The sequence below is a fragment of the Drosophila suzukii genome, chromosome 3 (assembly GCF_043229965.1).
Source record: "Drosophila suzukii chromosome 3, CBGP_Dsuzu_IsoJpt1.0, whole genome shotgun sequence".
NCBI classification, from domain to species: domain Eukaryota; kingdom Metazoa; phylum Arthropoda; class Insecta; order Diptera; family Drosophilidae; genus Drosophila; species Drosophila suzukii.
The window spans coordinates 46,415,251-46,438,996 of NC_092082.1; the positions used below are offsets into that span (position 1 = coordinate 46,415,251).

At 34.7% G+C, this 23,746-nt stretch overlaps 1 protein-coding gene across 1 annotated transcript; it reads left to right on the forward strand.

Annotated features, from left to right (window-relative positions):
• Positions 1–2,171: 2,171 nt before the first annotated feature.
• Positions 2,172–3,117, forward strand: LOC139353022 (uncharacterized). The gene is made up of 2 exons (XM_070996072.1): positions 2,172–2,260; positions 2,348–3,117. The coding sequence occupies exon 2, from the start codon at positions 2,348–2,350 to the stop codon at positions 2,771–2,773; it is 426 nt and encodes a 141-aa protein (XP_070852173.1). The 5' UTR covers positions 2,172–2,260; the 3' UTR covers positions 2,774–3,117.
• The last annotated feature ends 20,629 nt before the right edge of the window (positions 3,118–23,746 follow it).

Sequence of the window (23,746 nt, forward strand, 5' to 3'; positions counted from 1 at the left end):
GCCCATTTTAGTAAACCTTCGCAAAACTAAAATCAATGACATAAAAACGGTCATATTTTGTACTACCCTTAAAGTTACATATATTAACGCAGATAGCAACATAATCATTCCACAAGCCCATAAAGGTGTGCCATATCGAAATCCGAGTTCATTTGACCAAGTTATGGGCTTTTAAATATGGAAAGGAGGCCCAATTCTGTAAACCTTCGCAAAATTAAAATCATTGACATAAAAACGGTCACATTTTTTACAACCTTTAAACTTATATATTTTAATGCCGATAACAACATAATCATTCCACAAGCCCATAAATGTATGTCATATCGAAAACCGAGTTCATTTGACCAAGTTATGGGCTTTTAAAGATGGAAAGGAGGCCCATTTCTGGAAACCTTCGCAAAATTAAAATCATTGACATTAAAACTGTCATATTTTTTACTACCTTTAAAGTTATATATTTTAATGCAGAAAACAACATTATCATTCCTTAAGCCCATAAAGGCATGCCATATCGAAAACCGAGTTCATTTGACCAAGTTATGGGCTTTTAAAGATGGAAAGGAGGCCCATTTCTGAAAACCTTCGCAAAATTAAAATCAATGACATAAAAACTGTCATATTTTTTACTACCTTTAAAGTTATATATTTTATTGCAGATAACAACATTATCATTCCACGAGCCCATAAGGGCATGCCATAACGAAATCCGAGTTCATTTGAACAAGTTATGGGCTTTTAAAGATGGAGAGAAAGCCCATTTCTGAAATCCTTTGCAAAATTAAAACCATTGATATAAAAACGGTCACATTTTTTACAACCTTTAAACTTATATATTTTAATGCAGATAACAACATAATCATTCCACAAGCCCATAAAGGTATACCATATCGAAATCCGAGTTCATTTGACCAAGTTATGGGCTTTTAAAGATGGAAAGAAGGCCCATTTCAGTAAAACTTCGCAACTAAAATCAAAGACATTAAAACGGTCATATTTTTTACTACCCTTAAAGTTAGATAGTATTTTATTTAAAAAAATACAAACTTTATTATTTGAGTTCAGATTTACAACTAATTTTTCTTATGTTAATAATTAATAATGTAACCTAGGTGCTGCTGCCGTTTCTGCCGCTGCTGCTGCTGCTGACGTTCTCTGCTATCGTCATTGAACATCGCTGCTGTTGTTGATGTGGTCGGTCCTAATTGGTTGCTGTCGCTGATATTGCTGCTGCCGCGGTGCAGTTGACCATTTCTTATTCTGATTGGTCAACATAATTTGGCAATAATTGTTGTTGCCAAATGCACTCGGCGTTGGGTTCAATCACCCAGCGTTGAAGCTTTCCCACGATCGTAAGGTGGGAAGTGCAAGCTCAGCGCACGTGGCTGCTGAACTCAATTGGGGGCCTATTGGGCAACGTTCTGGCCAGTATAGGGTTACTGTTGGGAAATTGGTGCCTATGCTTTTCTCGCGCTTATAACCAATTTGTTTTTGTTTGGGATTTTGCGCGTGTGGCGATACTCTTACTTGAGCATTTAGCATTCTGGGTGTTAACCCCTTCCCCCCCTAAACGCGACTGTCCTCGGTCGCAACGTAAAAGAGTACAGATCCGGAAGGGGATGGCTCTTCAGTTGTTTTCGCTGGAGCTGGCAAGCCTTCTGTTGGTTTGCGCCTTCGCATGAATCGTATGATCAGTCCTACACCCAAAAAAAAAACCAAAAGTATACACTTAATAAGCGTTGTGTTAAAAGTATACTAAAGTTAGTATAAAAATGTAAGTATTAACTCAACATTAATTAGTTTCAACTGTATACTTTGTAGTGTAAGTGCTCTACCAAAGAGTATAAAGCGTAAACCTGTAGTGTTATTTTTAAACTAGTCATATTTGACTATTTAGTTTATAATTTATACTTTTGGTTTCAACAAAAACTTAATGTAGTATAAAGAAAATGTAGTTTCAAGTTATTACAAAATAGTTTCATGCCAACACTTTATAGTATTAAGCTTATACCAATTATTATATGAGTGAGACTCAGTAGTATAAATAGTATACTGAACATTAAATAGTTTTTCATGGTGTGAAACTAGGACAATAGCGAATATTCGAACATATATTTTGGTGTAAAACCAGGACAATAGCGAGTATACGAACACAGAAAATGCTACCGGAGTTGGCGTTGTTTGACGCGTTAATAATTATTGTGATGATTTATCTCGGTGAGTTTGGTCCCGCATTTTTGTGAATTTTGTGCCGAGTCAACATGTAAGTAAAATATTTGTTCTAAAATTAAAAAAAATCAATATTATATTGTCCCTGTTGGTAAATTTTGTGTGTATTGTGTATTTTCAGATGCAAGTGCTTTGCGCACGCGTACAGATGCATAACGCGAAGGAGCTAACGAACTCGACGTACCGCCTTTGTGCTGTCAGAACAGCGAGTGCCTTCCGGACGACGCAGCGCTCGTCATTGCAGGCCAAGTTCCCCTATGTGAACTGGTGCGGGAGCCACAGAACCAAGACCGAGGTGAAGAGGAGTGCCAGGATGCAGAGCGTCGACAACTGGCAGGCAGCCTGGGACAACTCCAGCAAGGGACGCTGGACGCTGGACGCAAGGGTAAATAGGAAGCACGGCCAGGTAGATTTCTACCTCACGCAGGCGCTGAGTGGACATGGTTGCTTCCGAAGCTTCCTTAAGCGCTTCGGACACGACACGGAGAACGGTTGTCCAGAGTCCGGCAGTGGGATTATTGAGGACGATCAGCATGTCCTATTTTAATGTCACCGCTTCGGGTCTGATCGCCAAATGCTGATGAAGACCACCGGGGCAAGGGTTCGGCCAGCGACGGCAGCCTACGCAGCGAGTGTACTGCGAACGCTGCGTCGCATCGAGAATGAGAGGAGAGAAGCTACAGCCTACCTTGCGGTGATACCGCGCAATCACGGCCCCTACTCTTGTTGCTTGTACTTATTTTAGTCTGTATATACGTGTTAGGTAAAGGAATATAAAAAAAAACACGAAGGAGCTAAAAACATGAGTTTTGTGTTGCGCAAAATATGAATATTTATGAAATAATAACAAAATAATATGTCAAATAGTAATAAAAGAAAAACAACATACAACTTGATTTTATTGGGTTTGGGATACCACGAAAAACAAAATAGTATAAATTTTATACTACAGGCAACGGGGAAATCGTATAAGTTTTATACGAAATAGTATAAAATGTATACTAACGATTTCGATAAATAGCTTAAAAAGTATACTACGGCTCTCTAGATTAGTATAATATGTATACGAAATATTGTAGTATAAAACGGAGACTACATAGGATAGCTTTTATACTAAATAGTATAAAAAGTAAACTATCAGCATAAATGTCAGTACACTGAGTGAGTAGAAATTGTATACTCGTTAGTTTAACTTTGATAACTTCGAAAGTTTCAGTTTAATACTTTCGGTGTCATAAGGTTAATACGCATCTTATCAAGATATTTTTGACACTCAATAGTTTAGTTTTAATGTACGAATAGTTTAGTTTCTATGATCATTTTTTTTGGGTGTAGGGTAACTACAAATAGGGTGATGGCGGATCCATAATTCAGGGAAGAATCTATAATTCCTTCGCTTCTGAGTTTCTCTAGTACTCTTGTGTTGTTTATGTTAAGTTCCTTGACCATTTGTAGTGACAGTACTTCATCTATTTTCGATTTCTCCGCTGTTAATTGAAAAAGTGGGGGTTCCGGTTCGACCGTGCTGGTTTCTTTTGACTTGTAGATGTTTTCTCCAATTGTTACTGTAGAGTTCCTGTATTGGACTATAAATGAGCCCTGTAGTTTTAAGAGTTTTTCGTCCAACGATACAAGTCCGCTAAAGTCGTTCAGCAGTAGAGTTCCTGGCAATATTTCCTCGACATCGGGAATGTGTTGATTGTTGACCCTTTTGCATACTGGTTCCTTAAGGTTGAGCAGAGCATTTACGCAAGTATCGTTACTTAAGTCTAGCAATTTTTCGGAATTACAAATAGTTTTATCGTTATGTGCCTCGCAAGGTTCTGTTATTGCGAATAGCTGTTTCTTACATTCTAGTAGATTTTCATAATTTAGATCGTTAATTATATGGGCTTTATTTAGTGCTTTTACTTTTAATGTTCTGCAAGTATCTTTATTAATTGTTGGTAGGCTAATAATGTAAATGAGTTCGTGGCCGTTGGTGGCAAGTTTGACTTTAGCAAATTCTAAAAGTTCTTCTATGTCGAAAAATAAACTGTTTTCTTCTTTAAAAATGTTTTCTACAATGTTGGTTTCTTTTGCTGAGAAAATGAATGAATTCACTGTGTTAGATTTTGCCCAAGTTATTGCGTACAGAATGTTTGTAATTTCCTCTTTAATTAGTTGTATTTTGTATTTTAAAATATTGGCTTTTTGGTCTATTATTCCTTCCGAGCTTTGAGTAAATTTTATAATTGCATTTGTGGCATTACTGAGTTGATTTATTTTTTCGTTAATTAGCCGGTTTATTACTACTTGTCTGTTATTATTTTCTAGCTGTTCATTTATTTTATTTTCTACGACCTCATAATCATGGTGATCTGGTGATCCTGCCAGCCACTTCCATGCTGTCCCTATTGGTTCTATTGCTCTTTTTGGTCTTTTTTGTGTTTGCAATCTGCGTAAGTCGGATTTGATTTGTTTTAGTTCGTACGACAGATATGGTTGAAGCGGGTGAGATGAAGTAAGTGATTTAAATGATTCCTCTAAAGTTGTAAATGTCTCTTCGTAGCTGGTCAAGTTGAAAATGTGGATGATTTTAAACGTTCCGTCTTGTTTGGCTGCTAGTCCGGTTTCAAGTGAAATGAGTTGGGAGTTTGAATAGTCGAGGACCGTGGTAATACCCAGGCAGGTTGGTAAAAATAGTCTGAAAAATTATGTTTTAATATTATTTTTATGAATTATTTTTCCGCTTTGAGTTTTAATGGTGGTGTTTTTATTTTCTGCTACTTTTTCTTTTTTATACCTAGGTGTTAGTTTTGACCCTAATCTTTTGTCGATTTTAACGTGTACTATTTCGCCTGGCCTGAAATGTTTTCGTAGGTTCTTGTTTTTGTTATGGTGTTCTAAGTCAAAAAGTTGTTTCTTTTGAATTTTTTGTATTATTTCCTCTCGTTGAGTTCTTATATCTTCTGGTGTATTAGGGATTGTGTTTCTAAAAAAAATGTCTATGGGCTTTTCTTTTGTTACTGAATGTATTGATTTATTGTATTCCTGGACCGCCTGAAAAAGTAAATCTTCAAATACCATGCTCCCGTTGTCTTTTTTTAAGCACCTTAAAATTTCGGATAGTGTCGAATGGAACCTTTCTACTTGTCCATTACTTGTTGATGCGTATGGGGCAGTGGTGTGCACTGAGATTTTAAGTTGGTCTTCAAGCATTAATTTTATAGCTGCAGAACTTAAAGAAGGTTCGTTATCCATTATTATCCATTTCGGCATACCGAAAGCTATAAGCATTTCTCTTAAGGGGTTTTCAATATCCTCAGCTGCTCTTGACTGTAAAATTTTTACTTGAGCGTATTTGGAAAATTTGTCAATACCTGTTAATACGCTGTTTTTTTCTGTGATATAAATATCTACATGGACTATTTCTCCTGGATATTTGGGGATAGGTGTTGGTTGAATTTCGCCCTTTGGCGGATGCCTATCGTATTTAGATTCTTTACAGGTCTGGCAGGACTGAACTATTGCTTGAATTTTCTTTTGAGCTTGCGGGAAAAAATAATTCTTAAGTATTTGTATTTTATTTTCTTTCGCATCTCTATGCGCTCTCTTGTGTTCTAGAGTTATTAATTCATTTTGTTGTAATTCGGACGTGACGTCGTCTACTTGTTTTCGCGTGAACCTTACTTTATATGAACTGAAATATGTGGGATAAATATTTTGTATTTTTCCCATTACTTCTTCGGAAGTAAAAATTCCGTTTATTAATCTGGGATCTAGTCTGCATGTTAGGATTGCTATTATTTGTTCTTCTGTGTACTCTCTTCTTTTTACTATGTGTCTATGGTAGGTTGGGAATGGAATTTCAAAAGTATCTGAGTCCGTTTCGTCCATGAGTAGGAATAATTGATTTTTGAAAACATTAATGGGAGCTTCTACAGAAAATATAGGATTGTGAGATGAGCTTTCGTCGCTATGAATGGTTGCTGTGGAGCTGAGTGAATTTATTTCAGCCGGGGCCCTAGAAAGTGCGTCAGCTACTACATTAGCTACTCCTGGCTTGTATGTAATTTCGTGATTATATTCGCCAATAAGGTCTCTCCATCGTTTTAGTTTCGCGTTATGGTTATTGACACTATTTGAAAAACTTAGGGGCTGGTGGTCTGTGTATATTACCACCTTCGAATATCCGTAAAGATAATGTCTTAGGCTTTGAAGTGCCCACACGATGGCTAACATTTCCCTTTCGTTTGTTGCGTAATTTTCTTCGGTTTTTGTGAGTGTACGTGAGATAAATGTTATTGGTCTATGGTTTTGTTCTAAGACTGCGCCTATCGCATAACTTGACGCGTCGGTTGTAAGCTGAAATTCTTTTCCAAAATCTGGGTATGCTAGGGTGACGTCTCGGGAGATAAGTGTATTTTTTAATTTTTCGAAAGCACTTATTGCTTCCTTGTCTAAGTTAATAGCTGTCCTGCTTGATTTATTTTTTGATATGCGACCTTCTTCTCCTCTGAGGAGAATGGTTAGTGGTTTTGCAATTTTTGCATAATCTCTAATAAATCTTCTATAATACCCTGTCATGCCTAAGAAAGATCGTAGATCTTTTAACGTTTTCGGAATCGGAAATTTTGCAATTGCTTTTATTTTGTCACTATTTGTCTTAACTCCGTCTTGTGAGATGGTATATCCTATAAAATCTACTTCGTTTTTGAAAAAATGACATTTCTCTATTTGTACACTCATGTTGGCATTTTGTAGGGTTCAAAATACTTTTTCGAGGTTCTGACCGTGTTCTACTTCGTTTTTGCTAAAAACGATTATGTCGTCCACGTACACATAGCAAATTTTCCCTATGTATTCCCTCAGGATGTCGTCCAAGGCTCTTTGGAAAATAGATGGCGAGTTTTTTAGACCAAATGGGAGCCTGGTGAATTCATATTTTCCGCCGTTTACTGCAAAGGCTGTTTTTTCGATATCCGTGTCCTTTAATGGGATTTGATGAAATCCACTTTTAAGGTCTAACACTGAAAAGTATTTATTATCCCCTAGCTGTGCGATAATTTCGCCAATCTCTGGGATAGGGTACCGATCAGAGATAGTGACGTCGTTGAGTTTCCTGTAATCTATTACTAGTCTATACTTTTTTTCTTCGGACTGACCTGACTTTCTTGGAACTACCCAAACGGGTGCATTATACGGAGAACGTGAAGGTCTAATAATGCCATCTTCGAGCATTTCGTTTATTTGTTTTTCTACTTCCTGTCTTAGTGAAGCTGGGTATGGGTAGTGTTTTCCATAGACTGGGGAGTCTGATGAAGTTCTTATTTCTCCTACTACTTTAGTTGTGTATGCTAATTTTGTGTCCGGGTCGGCGAATAAGTTTTTGTGGCTTTGTACAAGGTTTTTTATAATTATTTTTTCTGACTCGATCATATGACTGACCTATTGTGTTAACGGCTTGTGCGGCTAATTGGTGAATTTTAATTTTCCTTTTGTTTTCAAGAATGAATGTATCGTTTTTGACATCTATAATTGCGCCTAATATTTTCATTGCATCGTTGCCTAATATGCCATGGAATGTTTTTAGTGTATCTAGTAGAAAAAATTTCATTGGTTTATCTGAGATATTGGGGAGTTTAAGAATCGTGTGTTGTGTAATATTATTGTTGCCTCCCACAGAGCTAACTGAAAAGTTTTTCTCGTTTCGTTTTGGGTTTGGTACCAGTTGTGGTTGGATGTAATTCTGGTTTGAGCCTGTGTCTATTAAAAATTTTAAGATTTTTCCGTTCCCCGTCGTTACTTTAAAATAAGGTAGTGAGGATCGATTTATTCTAAAAAATAGAGCTCGGACATGTCTATGTATTCTTGTTGTTCTGTATCAGTTTGCCAAGTAAATTCTTCTTGAAGTTCGCCTATGTTATTATGTTCTGCCATTTCGTAATATTCCTGCTCTGCACTAGTTGTACCTTTTTGCGTTTTCTGTTGTGTAGTAGTTTCGGACTCGGTTTGAATATGAAATTGTCTTGGCATCTTGCTAGTGTTCTGAACATTAGAAGTGCTGAGAGGTCGTTTCCCAGAATAATCGTTGTTCGCCGGCTTATTCATATAGTTAATATGACGCGATCGAATTGATTGATCAACTTCCATAGGTACTGCTTTTGGTTGGGGTCGGGGGGGCGGTGTCGGGAAAATATAGGGTGTTAATTGTTTTGCTTGGTCTGAATTAGCTTGATTGTAATAATTAGGTTGGGTGGTTTGTGTGAAGGGGAATTTCCCGGTTGCGGCTACTACTTGCATCTGTTTAGGGTTGTGGTATAAATGGGGATGAAAATTTTGTTTCGCTCCTACCATTCGGAACGGTTGGTGAGTTCTTGGTGGTAGTGTAGGCGGTTTTCCTGAGTAAATGTTTTTAGGTGTTTGATTGTTTCTAGTGGTCTGGTTCTCAAGCAAACTGCATAGGTGTAGTGCGTGCCCTAAGTCGTGCGGTTCTTTGATTGCTAACAGTTGAGCTAGATTTCCGTTTAGGCCTCTAACAAAAGTGTCTAGAGCTTTTTCCCTGTACATAGTTGTTAAAGATTGTATGGTTTCTTGTGAAACGTCCATGTTACTAACTTGGTTCAGGATGAGGGATAGCTGTTGGTAGACTGTTTGGTAGGACTCGACTATAGTATTGTTTCCTTGAGCGAGGGCACAGAGCTGGTATTCTAAAGTTTTAAGGTCTCGTTTGTCGGCAAAATGCGATGTTAGGCATTTCGAAATAGCTGTCCAGTCGAGTGGGGTGTTGTATGATTCTAGCACTGCGTCTGCCTGTCCAGTAATTTTATTGCGGATTGCTAAAATAATTCCGTAATATTTTGGTGAACCAATTCTCCCTTCATAGATTTTTAAAACTCGTGCTACACTCTTTTTCCATGAGGAATATTCACTTTTGTTTCCTGAAAATTCCCTAAGCGATCGTACAATGTCCGGCATTTTGTCTAATTCACTAAGGTTGTGTGCTAGTTCTCGTTTAATTGTTTGGTCTGTATATTGCGAAAAATCATTATTGGGTTTAATTATTTCTTTCACCAAGCCACTTAATTTGGTTTCTAAGACACCTTTTATTATTTCTACGATATCCCTCTCGGTCATAAGTCGCGCATGGGTAGTTGCGGAAGGGCCTGTAAGGTTTCCTAGTCTGTCTGCTAAATCTTGGTCGGGCATTTTAGTTATTTTTTTGTGATCACGATATTTGAACAGTAGGTTAAAAGGATGAATTTATATTTTAAAAAAAATTTTTATGATAGTTACTCAGAATTCGGAATGCAAATAGTTAATTATTTCGTGCTGTATAAGGTTTGATTTAGAGCTTAGAATTTAAGTGCTCTGTGTTTTCTTAATTCTTAATATAGATTTTTTAATCCTTAAATATTTTTCTTTAAATTTGATAGGTAACGATTATTTTGTAAAAATTTTTGCGATCGATTTAATTTAATTTTAAAATTCTTTGATTCTTTGTTTATCAATTTAATTATTCGTTAGTTATTATACTTTTCCTTTTCACGGAATTTGTTTGTCGCTTGACAATTATTGTTTCCTTTTTTTGTTTGGAATATTTGCTTAATTTTATGCTTACAGAATAATCATATCTCGGTGTGCTCTCGTGCCGGTAATCTTGGTGTTTTTCCTTTTTGTCCCACGTTGCAGCGATTTCTCCAGAATGCGGGCCTACTTGGGCACCTCCTTTACACCTTTGTTTGCACGTTCCCTCCGAACGGATACTAAAGGGAATCACAGAGATAAAGTTTGGCCTGATATGTCCACCAGGTACAAGTCCTTTTTTGCAGGAGTGTCACTTTGTAGCGTTTTCTGGAACGGCACTTTAATTGTGGCACTTCCGGGCTTCGGTGGTCGGGTTTTTTCGTACGGATTAGGCAGGATAATTTTACCGAACCGGCAGGATTTTTTTTACTGCTCGTCGCGAAGCGCGGAACTTGTATCTTTCGCGAACTTTTATATCAGGTCCCTGTTCGGGCGCCAGTTAAAAGTTTAGATAGTATTTTATTTAAAAAAATACAAACTTTATTATTTGAGTTCAGATTTACAACTAATTTTTCTTATGTTAATAATTAATAATGTAACCTAGGTGCTGCTGCCGTTTCTGCCGCTGCTGCTGCTGCTGACGTTCTCTGCTATCGTCATTGAACATCGCTGCTGTTGTTGATGTGGTCGGTCCTAATTGGTTGCTGTCGCTGATATTGCTGCTGCCGCGGTGCAGTTGACCATTTCTTATTCTGATTGGTCAACTTAATTTGGCAATAATTGTTGTTGCCAAATGCACTCGGCGTTGGGTTCAATCACCCAGCGTTGAAGCTTTCCCACGATCGTAAGGTGGGAAGTGCAAGCTCAGCGCAAGTGGCTGCTGAACTCAATTGGGGGCCTATTGGGCAACGTTCTGGCCAGTATAGGGTTACTGTTGGGAAATTGGTGCCTATGCTTTTCTCGCGCTTATAACCAATTTGTTTTTGTTTGGGATTTTGCGCGTGTGGCGATACTCTTACTTGAGCATTTAGCATTCTGGGTGTTAACTCATATATTAATGCAGATAGCAACATAATCATTCCACAAGCCCATAAAGGTGTGCCATATCGAAATCCGAGTTCATTTGACCAAGTTATGGGCTTTTAAATATGGAAAGGAGGCCCAGTTCTGTAAACCTTCGCAAAATTAAAATCAATGACATAAAAACGGTCATATTGTTTACTACCTTTTAAGTTATATATTTGAATGCAGATAACAACATAATCATTCCACAAGCCCATAAAGGTATGCCATATCGAAAACCGAGTTCATTTGACCAAGTTCTGGGCAATTAAAGATGGAAAGAAGGCCCATTTTAGTAAACCTTCGCAAAACTAAATCAAAGACACAAAAAACGGTCACATTTTTTACAACCTTTAAACTTATATATTTTAATGCAGATAACAACATAATCATTCCACAAGCCCATAAAGGTATACCATATCGAAATCCGAGTTCATTTGACCAAGTTATGGGCTTTTAAAGATGGAAAGAAGGCCCATTTCAGTAAAACTTCGGAACTAAAATCAAAGACATTAAAACGGTCATATTTTTTACTACCCTTAAAGTTACATATATTAATGCAGATAGCAACATAATCATACCACAAGCCCATAAAGGTGTGCCATATCGAAATCCGAGTTCATTTGACCAAGTTATGGGCTTTTAAATACGGAAAGAATCCCAATTCTGTAATCCTTCGCAAAATTAAAATCAATGACATAAAAACGGTCATATTGTTTACTACCTTTTAAGATATATATTTGAATGCAGATAACAACATAATCATTCCACAAGCCCATAAAGGTGTGCCATGTCGAAATCCGAGTTCATTTGACCAAGTTATGGGCTTTTAAAGATGGAAAGAAGGCCCATTTTAGTAAACCTTCGCAAAACTAAAATCAAAGACACAAAAACGGTCACATTTTTTACAACTTTTAAACTTATATATTTTAATGCAGATAACAACATCATTCCACAAGCCCATAAAGGTATACCATATCGAAATCCAAGATCATTTGACCAAGTTATGGGCTTCATATTTTTTACTACCCTTAAAGTTACATACATTAATGCAGATAGCAACATAATCATTCCACAAGCCCATAAAGGTATGCCATATCGAAAACCGAGTTCATTTGACCAAGTTATGGGCTTTTAAATATGGAAAGGAGGCCCAGTTCTGTAAACCTTCGCAAAATTAAAATCAATGACATAAAAACGGTCATATTGTTTACTACCTTTTAAGTTATATATTTGAATGCATATAACAACATAATCATTCCACAAGCCCATAAAGGTGTGCCATGTCAAAATCCGAGTTCATTTGACCAAGTTATGGGCTTTTAAAGATGGAAAGAAGGCCCATTTTAGTAAACCTTCGCAAAACTAAAATCAATGACATAAAAAACGGTCATATTTTTTACTACCCTTAAAGTTACATATATTAATGCAGATAGTAACATAATCATTCCACAAGCCCATAAAGGTGTGCCATGTCGAAATCCTAGTTCATTTGACCAAGTTATGGGCTTTTAAATATGGAAAGAAGCCCAATTCTTTAATCCTTCGCAAAATTAAAATCAATGACATAAAAACGGTCATATTTTGTACTACCCTTACATATATAAATGCAGATAGAAACATAATCATACCACAAGCCCAAAAAGGTGTGCCATATTGAAAACCGAGTTCATTTGACCAAGTTATGGGCTTTTAAAGATGGAATAAGGGCCCATTTCAGTAAACCTTCGCAAAACTAAAATCAATGACATAAAAAACGGTCATATTTTTTACTACCCTTAAAGTTACATATATTAATGCAGATAGTAACATAATCATTCCACAAGCCCATAAAGGTGTGCCATGTCGAAATCCGAGTTCATTTGACCAAGTTATGGGCTTTTAAATACGGAAAGAATCCCAATTCTGTAATCCTTCGCAAAATTAAAATCAATGACATAAAAACGGTCATATTTTTTACTACCCTTAAAGTTACATATATTAATGCAGATAGCAACATAATCATACCACAAGCCCATAAAGGTGTGCCACGTCGAAATCCGAGTTCATTTGACCAAGTTATGGGCTTTTAAATATGGAAAGGAGGCCCAATTCTGTAAACCTTGGCAAAATTAAAATCAATGACATAAAAACGGTCATATTTTTTACTACCTTTTAAGTTGTATATTTTAATGCAGATAACAACAAAATCATTCCACAAGCCCATAAAGGTATGCCATATTGAAAACCGAGTTCATTTGACCAAGTTATAAGCTTTTAAAGATGGAATGAAGGCCCATTTCAGTAAACCTTCGCAAAATTAAAATCAATTACATAAAAGCTGTCATATTTTTTACTACCTTTTAAGTTGTATATTTTAATGCAGATAACAACAAAATCATTCCACAAGCCCATAAAGGTGTGCCATATTGAAAACCGAGTTCATTTGACCAAGTTATGGGCTTTTAAAGATGGAAAAAAGGGTCAATTTCATATATATTACTACCTTTAAAAATATATATATTAATGTAGATAACAACATAATCATTCCACAAGCCCATAAAGGTATGCCATATCGAAATCCGAGTTCATTTGACCAAGTTATGGGCTTTTAAAGATGGAAAGAAGGCCCATTTCAGTAAAACTTCGCAACTAAAATGAAAGACATAAAATCGGTCATATTTTTTACTACCCTTAAAATTACATATATTAATGCAGATAGCAACATAATCATTCCACAAGCCCATAAAGGCATGCCATATCGAAATCCGAGTTCATTTGACCAAGTTATGGGCTTTTAAAGATGGAAAGAAAGCCCATTTCTGTAAACCTTCGCAAAATTAAAATCATTGACATAAAAACGGTCATATTTTTTACTACCTTTAAAGTTATATATTTTAATGCAGAAAACAACATTATCATTCCACAAGCCCATAAAGGTATGCCATATCGAAAACCGAATTCATTTGACCAAGTTATGGGCTTTTAAAGAAGGAATGAAGGCCCATTTCAGTAAACCTTCGCAAAATTAAAATCAATGACATAAAAACTGTCATATTTTTTACTGCCTTTAAAGTTATATTTATTAATGCAGATAACAACATAATCATTCCACATGCCCATAAAGCTATGCCATATCGAAATCCGAGTTCATTTGACCAAGTTATAGGCTTTTAAAGATGGAAAAAGGGCCATTTTCATATTTATTACTACCTTTAAAAATATATACATTAATGTAGATAACAACATAATCATTCCACAAGACCATAAAGGTGTGCCATATCGAAATTCGAGTTCATTTGAACAAGTTCTGGGCAATTAAAGATGGAAAGAAGGCCCATTTTAGTAAACCTTCGCAAAACTAAATCAAAGACACAAAAAACGGTCACATTTTTTACAACCTTTAAACTTATATATTTTAATGCAGATAACAACATAATCATTCCACAAGCCCATAAAGGTATACCATATCGAAATCCGAGTTCATTTGACCAAGTTATGGGCTTTTAAAGATGGAAAGAAGGCCCATTTCAGTAAAACTTCGGAACTAAAATCAAAGACATTAAAACGGTCATATTTTTTACTACCCTTAAAGTTACATATATTAATGCAGATAGCAACATAATCATACCACAAGCCCATAAAGGTGTGCCATATCGAAATCCGAGTTCATTTGACCAAGTTATGGGCTTTTAAATACGGAAAGAATCCCAATTCTGTAATCCTTCGCAAAATTAAAATCAATGACATAAAAACGGTCATATTGTTTACTACCTTTTAAGATATATATTTGAATGCAGATAACAACATAATCATTCCACAAGCCCATAAAGGTGTGCCATGTCGAAATCCGAGTTCATTTGACCAAGTTATGGGCTTTTAAAGATGGAAAGAAGGCCCATTTTAGTAAACCTTCGCAAAACTAAAATCAAAGACACAAAAACGGTCACATTTTTTACAACTTTTAAACTTATATATTTTAATGCAGATAACAACATCATTCCACAAGCCCATAAAGGTATACCATATCGAAATCCAAGATCATTTGACCAAGTTATGGGCTTCATATTTTTTACTACCCTTAAAGTTACATACATTAATGCAGATAGCAACATAATCATTCCACAAGCCCATAAAGGTATGCCATATCGAAAACCGAGTTCATTTGACCAAGTTATGGGCTTTTAAATATGGAAAGGAGGCCCAGTTCTGTAAACCTTCGCAAAATTAAAATCAATGACATAAAAACGGTCATATTGTTTACTACCTTTTAAGTTATATATTTGAATGCATATAACAACATAATCATTCCACAAGCCCATAAAGGTGTGCCATGTCAAAATCCGAGTTCATTTGACCAAGTTATGGGCTTTTAAAGATGGAAAGAAGGCCCATTTTAGTAAACCTTCGCAAAACTAAAATCAATGACATAAAAAACGGTCATATTTTTTACTACCCTTAAAGTTACATATATTAATGCAGATAGTAACATAATCATTCCACAAGCCCATAAAGGTGTGCCATGTCGAAATCCTAGTTCATTTGACCAAGTTATGGGCTTTTAAATATGGAAAGAAGCCCAATTCTTTAATCCTTCGCAAAATTAAAATCAATGACATAAAAACGGTCATATTTTGTACTACCCTTACATATATAAATGCAGATAGAAACATAATCATACCACAAGCCCAAAAAGGTGTGCCATATTGAAAACCGAGTTCATTTGACCAAGTTATGGGCTTTTAAAGATGGAATAAGGGCCCATTTCAGTAAACCTTCGCAAAACTAAAATCAATGACATAAAAAACGGTCATATTTTTTACTACCCTTAAAGTTACATATATTAATGCAGATAGTAACATAATCATTCCACAAGCCCATAAAGGTGTGCCATGTCGAAATCCGAGTTCATTTGACCAAGTTATGGGCTTTTAAATACGGAAAGAATCCCAATTCTGTAATCCTTCGCAAAATTAAAATCAATGACATAAAAACGGTCATATTTTTTACTACCCTTAAAGTTACATATATTAATGCAGATAGCAACATAATCATACCACAAGCCCATAAAGGTGTGCCACGTCGAAATCCGAGTTCATTTGACCAAGTTATGGGCTTTTAAATATGGAAAGGAGGCCCAATTCTGTAAACCTTGGCAAAATTAAAATCAATGACATAAAAACGGTCATATTTTTTACTACCTTTTAAGTTGTATATTTTAATGCAGATAACAACAAAATCATTCCACAAGCCCATAAAGGTATGCCATATTGAAAACCGAGTTCATTTGACCAAGTTATAAGCTTTTAAAGATGGAATGAAGGCCCATTTCAGTAAACCTTCGCAAAATTAAAATCAATTACATAAAAGCTGTCATATTTTTTACTACCTTTTAAGTTGTATATTTTAATGCAGATAACAACAAAATCATTCCACAAGCCCATAAAGGTGTGCCATATTGAAAACCGAGTTCATTTGACCAAGTTATGGGCTTTTAAAGATGGAAAAAAGGGTCAATTTCATATATATTACTACCTTTAAAAATATATATATTAATGTAGATAACAACATAATCATTCCACAAGCCCATAAAGGTATGCCATATCGAAATCCGAGTTCATTTGACCAAGTTATGGGCTTTTAAAGATGGAAAGAAGGCCCATTTCAGTAAAACTTCGCAACTAAAATGAAAGACATAAAATCGGTCATATTTTTTACTACCCTTAAAATTACATATATTAATGCAGATAGCAACATAATCATTCCACAAGCCCATAAAGGCATGCCATATCGAAATCCGAGTTCATTTGACCAAGTTATGGGCTTTTAAAGATGGAAAGAAAGCCCATTTCTGTAAACCTTCGCAAAATTAAAATCATTGACATAAAAACGGTCATATTTTTTACTACCTTTAAAGTTATATATTTTAATGCAGAAAACAACATTATCATTCCACAAGCCCATAAAGGTATGCCATATCGAAAACCGAATTCATTTGACCAAGTTATGGGCTTTTAAAGAAGGAATGAAGGCCCATTTCAGTAAACCTTCGCAAAATTAAAATCAATGACATAAAAACTGTCATATTTTTTACTGCCTTTAAAGTTATATTTATTAATGCAGATAACAACATAATCATTCCACATGCCCATAAAGCTATGCCATATCGAAATCCGAGTTCATTTGACCAAGTTATAGGCTTTTAAAGATGGAAAAAGGGCCATTTTCATATTTATTACTACCTTTAAAAATATATACATTAATGTAGATAACAACATAATCATTCCACAAGACCATAAAGGTGTGCCATATCGAAATTCGAGTTCATTTGAACAAGTTATGGGCCTTTCAAGATGGAAAGAAAGCCCATTTCTGTAAACTTCGCAAAATTAAAATCATTGACATAAAAACGGTCACATTTTTTACAACCTTTAAACTTATATATTTTAATGCAGATAACAACATAATCATTCCACAAGCCCATAATGGTATGCTATATCGAAATGCGTGTTCATTTGACCAAGTTATTAGATTTTAAAGATGGAAAGAAGGCCCATTTCAGTAAAACTTCGCAACTCAAATCAAAGACATAAAAACGGTCATATTTTTTACTACCCTTAAAGTTACATGTATTAATGCAGATAGCAACATAATCATTTCACAAGCCCATAAAGGCATGCCATACCGAAAACCGAGTTCATTTGACCAAGTTATGGGCTTTTAAAGATGGAAAGAAAGCCCATTTCCGTAAACCTTCGCAAAAATAAAATCATTGACATAAAAACGGTCATATTTTTTACTACCTTTAAAGTAATATATTTTAATGCAGAAAGCAACATTATCATTCCACAAGCCCATAAAGGCATGCCATATCGAAAACCGAGTTCATTTGACCAAGTTATGGGCTTTTAAAGATGGAAAGGAGGCCCATTTCTGGAAAACTGAGCAAAATTAAAAACAAAGACATATTTTATTGCAGATAACAACATTATCATTCCACAAGCCCATAAAGGCATGCCATATCGAAATCCGAGCTCATTTGACCAAGTTATGGGCTTTTAAAGATGGAAAGAAGGCCCATTTCTGTAAACCTTCGCAAAATTAAAATCATTGACATAAAAACGGTCATATTTTTTACTACCTTTAAACTTATATATTTTAATGCAGATAACAACATAATCATTCCACAAGCCCATAAAGGTATACCATATCGAAATCCGAGTTCATTTGACCAAGTTATGGTCTTCATGTTTTTTACTACCCTTAAAGTTACATATATTAAAGCAGATAGCAACATAATCATTCCACAAGCCCATAAAGGTGTGCCATATCGAAATCCGAGTTCATTTGACCAAGTTATGGGCTTTTAAATATGGAAAGGAGGCCCAATTCTGCACCTTCGCAAAATTAAAATCAATGACATAAAAACGGTCATATTTTTTACTACCTTTTAAGTTATATACTTTAATGCAGATAACAACATAATCATTCCACAAGCCCATAAAGGTATGCCATATCGAAAACCGAGTTCATTTGACCAAGTTATGGGCTTTTATAGATGGAATGAACCCCCATTTCAGTAAACCTTCGCAAAATTAAAATCAATGACATAAATACCGTCACATTTTTTACTACCTTTAAAGTTATATTTATTAATGCAGATAACAACATAATCATTCCACATGCCCATAAAGCTATGCCATATCGAAATCCGAGTTCATTTGACCAAGTTATGGGCTTTTAAAGATGGAAAAAAGGGTCATTATCATATTTAGTACTACCTTTAAAAATATATATATTAATGTAGATAACAACTTAATCATTCCACAAGCCCATAAAGGTGTGCCATATTGAAAACCGAGTTCATTTGACCAAGTTATGGGCTTTTAAAGATGGAATGAAGGCCCATTTCAGTAAACCTTCGCAAAACTAAAATCAATGACATAAAAACGGTCATAATTTTTACTACCCTTAAAGTTACATATATTAATGCAGATAGTAACATAATTATTCCACAAGCCCATAAAGGTGTGCCACGTCGAAATCCGAGTTCATTTGACCAAGTTATGGGCTTTTAAATATGGAAAGAAGCCCAATTCTGTAATCCTTCGCAAAATTAAAATCAATGACATAAAAACGGTCATATTTTGTACTACCCTTACATATATAAATGCAGATAGAAACATAATCATACCACAAGCCCATAAAGGTGTGCCATATCGAAATCCGAGTTCATTTGACCAAGTTATGGGCTTTTAAATATGGAAAGGAGGCCCAATTCTGTAAACCTTCGCAAAATTAAAATCAATGACATAAAAACGGTCATATTTTTTACTACCTTTTAAGATATATATTTTAATGCAGATAACAACATAATCATTCCACAAGCCCATAAAGGTATGCCATATTGAAAACCGAGTTCATTTGACCAAGTTATGGGATTTTAAAGATGGAATGAAGGCCCATTTCAGTAAACCTTCGCAAAATTAAAATCAATGACATAAAAACTGTCATATTTTTTACTACCTTTAAAGTTATATTTATTAATGCAGATAACAACATAATCATTCCACATGCCCATAAAGCTATGCCATATCGAAATCCGAGTTCATTTGACCAAGTTATGGGCTTTTAAAGATGGAAAAAAGGGTAATTTTCATATATATTACTACCTTTAAAAATATATATATTAATGTAGATAACAACATAATCATTCCACAAGCCCATAAAGGTGTGCCATATCGAAATTCGAGTTCATTTGAACAAGTTATGGGCCTTTCAAGATGGAAAGAAAGCCCATTTCTGTAAACCTTCGCAAAATTAAAATCATTGACATAAAAACGGTCATATTTTTTACTACCTTTAAAGTTATATATTTTAATGCAGAAAGCAACATTATCATTCCACAAGCCCATAAAGGTATGCCATATCGAAAACCGAGTTCATTTGACCAAGTTATGGGCTTTTAAAGATGGAATGAAGGCCCATTTCAGTAAACCTTCGCAAAATTAAAATCAATGACATAAAAACTGTCATATTTTTTACTACCTTTAAAGTTATATTTATTAATTCAGATAACAACATAATCATTCCACATGCCCATAAAGCTATGCCATATCGAAATCCGAGTTCATTTGACCAAGTTATAGGCTTTTAAAGATGGAAAAAAGGGCCATTTTCATATTTATTACTACCCTTAAAGTTACATATATTAATGCAGATAGCAACATAATCATTCCACAAGCCCATAAAGGTGTGCCATATCGAAATCCGAGTTCATTTGACCAAGTTATGGGCTTTTAAAGATGGAAAGAAGGCCCATTTTAGTAAACCTTCGCAAAACTAAAATCAATGACATAAAAAACGGTCATATTTTTTACTACCCTTAAAGTTACATATATTAATGCAGATAACAACATAATCATTCCACAAGCACATAAAGCTATGCCATATCGAAATCCGAGTTCAGTTGACCAAGTTATAGGCTTTTAAAGATGGAAAAAAGGGCCATTTTCATATTTATTACTACCTTTAAAAATATATATATTAATGTAGATAACAACATAATCATTCCACAAGACCATAAAGGTGTGCCATATCGAAATTCGAGTTCATTTAAAGTTATATATTTTAATGCAGAAAGGAACATTATCATTCCACAAGCCCATAAAGGCATGCCATATCGAAAACCGAGTTCATTTGACCAAGTTATGGGCTTTTAAAGATGGAAAGGAGGCCCATTTCTGGAAAACTTAGCAAAATTAAAATCAATGACATATAAACGGTCATATTTTTTACTACCTTTAAAGTTATATATTTTATTGCAGATAACAACATTATCATTCCAGAAGCCCATAAAGGCATGCCATACCGAAAACCGAGTTCATTTGACCAAGTTATGGGCTTTTAAAGATGGAAAGAAAGCCCATTTCTGTAAACCTTCGTAAAATTAAAATCATTGACATAAAAACGGTCATATTTTTTACTACCTTTAAAGTAATATATTTTAATGCAGAAAGCAACATTATCATTCCACAAGCCCATAAAGGCATGCCATATCGAAAACCGAGTTCATTTGACCAAGTTATGGGCTTTTAAAGATGGAAAGGAGGCCCATTTCTGGAAAACTGAGCAAAATTAAAATCAATGACATATTTTATTGCAGATAGCAACATTATCATTCCACAAGCCCACAAAGGCATGCCATATCGAAATCCGAGTTCATTTGACCAAGTTATGGGCTTTTAAAGATGGAAAGAAGGCCCATTTCTGTAAACCTTCGCAAAATTAAAATCATTGACATAAAAACGGTCATATTTTTTACTACCTTTAAAGTTATATATTTTATTGAAGATAACTACATTATCATTCCACTAGCCCATAAAGGCATGCCATATCGAAATTCGAGTTCATTTGACCGAGTTATGGGCTTTTAAAGATGGAAAGAAAACCCATTTCTGTAAACCTTCGCAAAATTAAAATCATTGACATAAAAACGGTCATATTTTTTACTACCTTTAAAGTTATATATTTTAATGCAGAAAACAACATTATCATTCCACAAGCCCATAAATGTATGCCATATCGAAATCCGAGTTCATTTGACCCAGATATGGGCTTTTAAAGATGGAAAGAAGGCCCATTTTAGTAAACCTTCGCAAAACTAAAATCAAAGACATAAAAATGGTCATATTTTTTACAACCTTTAAAGTTATATATTTTTTAATGCAGATAGCAACATAATCATTCCACAAGCCCATAAAGGTGTGCCATATCGAAATCCGAGTTCATTTGACCCAATTATGGGCTTTTAAATATGGAAAGGAGGCCCAATTCTGTAAACCTTCACAAAATTAAAATCAATGACATAAAAACGGTCATATTTTTTACTACCTTTTAAGTTATATATTTTAATGCAGATAACAACATAATCATTCCACAAGCCCATAAAGGTATGCCATATCGAAAACCGAGTTCATTTGACTAAGTTATGGGCTTTTAAAGATGGAATGAAGGCCCATTTCAGTAAACCTTCGCAATATTAAAATCAATGACATAAAAACTGTCATATTTTGTACTACCTTTAAAGTTATATTTATGAATGCAGATAACAACATAATCATTCCACATGCCCATAAAGCTATGCCATATCGAAATCCGAGTTCATTTGACCAAGTCATGGGCTTTTAAAGATGAAAAAAAGGGTCATTTTCATATTTATTACTACCTTTAAAAATATATATATTAAAGAAGATAACAACATAATCATTCCACAAGCCCATAAAGGTGTGCCATATCGAATTTCGAGTTCATTTGAACAAGTTATGGGCCTTTCAAGATGGAAAGAAAGCCCATTTCTGTAAACTTCGCAAAATTAAAATCATTGACATAAAAACGGTCACATTTTTTACAACCTTTAAACTTATATATTTTAACGCAGGTAACAACATAATCATTCCACAAGCCCATAAAGGTATGCCATATCGAAATCCGAGTTCATTTGACCAAGTTATAGGCTTTTAAAGATGGAAAGGAGGCCCATTTCTGGAAAACTTAGCAAAATTAAAATCATTGACATAAAAACGGTCATATTTTTTACTACCTTTAAAGTTATATATTTTAATGCAGAAAACAACATTATCATTCCACAAGCCCATAAATGTATGCCATATCGAAATCCGAGTTCATTTGAACAAGTTATGGGTCTTTCAAGATGGAAAGAAAGCCCATTTCTGTAAACTTCGCAAAATTAAAATCATTGACATATAAACGGTCATATTTTTTACTACCTTTAAAGTTATATATTTTATTGCAGATAACAACATCATCATTCCACTAGCCCATAAAGGCTTGCCATATCGATATTCGAGTTCATTTGACCAAGTCATGGGCTTTTAAAGATGGAAAGAAAGCCCATTTCAGTAAACCTTCGCAAAATTAAAATCATTGACATAAAAACGGTCATATTTTTTACTACCTTTAAAGTTATATATTTGAATGCAGAAAACAACATTATCATTCCACAAGCCCATAAAGGTGTGCCATATCGAAATCCGAGTTCATTTGACCAAGCTATGGGCTTTTAAAGATGGAAAGAAGGCCCATTTTAGTAAACCTTCGCAAAATTAAAATCAATGACATATAAACGGTCATATTTTTTACTACCTTTAAAGTTATATATTTTATTGAAGATAACAACATTATAATTCCACTAGCCCATAAAGGCATGCCATATCGAAATTCGAGTTAATTTGACCGAGTTATGGGCTTTTAAAGATGGAAAGAAAGCCCATTTCTGTAAACCTTCGCAAAATTAAAATCATTGACATAAAAACGGTCATATTTTTTACTACCTTTAAAGTTATATATTTTAATGCAGAAAACAACATTATCATTCCACAAGCCCATAAATGTATGCCATATCGAAATCCGAGTTCATTTGACCCAGATATGGGCTTTTAAAGATGGAAAGAAGGCCCATTTTAGTAAACCTTCGCAAAACTAAAATCAAAGACATAAAAATGGTCATATTTTTTACAACCTTTAAAGTTATATATTTTTTAATGCAGATAGCAACATAATCATTCCACAAGCCCATAAAGGTGTGCCATATCGAAATCCGAGTTCATTTGACCCAACTATGGGCTTTTAAATATGGAAAGGAGGCCCAATTCTGTAAACCTTTTCAAAGTTAAAATCAATGACATAAAAAAGGTTTTTTTTTTTACTACCTTTTAAGTTATATATTTTAATGCAGATAACAACATAATCATTCCACAAGCCCATAAAGGTATGCCATATCGAAAACCGAGTTCATTTGACCAAGTTATGGGCTTTTAAAGATGGAATGAACCCATTTCAGTAAACCTTCGCAAAATTAAAATCAATGACATAAATACTGTCATATTTTGTACTACCTTTAAAGTTATATTTATTAATGCAGATAACAACATAATCATTCCACATGCCC

What these genes read in the sequence shown, in the direction of transcription:
- LOC139353022 (XM_070996072.1), top strand. Translation starts at nt 2,348, where the DNA reads ATGCAAGTGCTTTGCGCACGCGTACAGATGCATAACGCGAAGGAGCTA.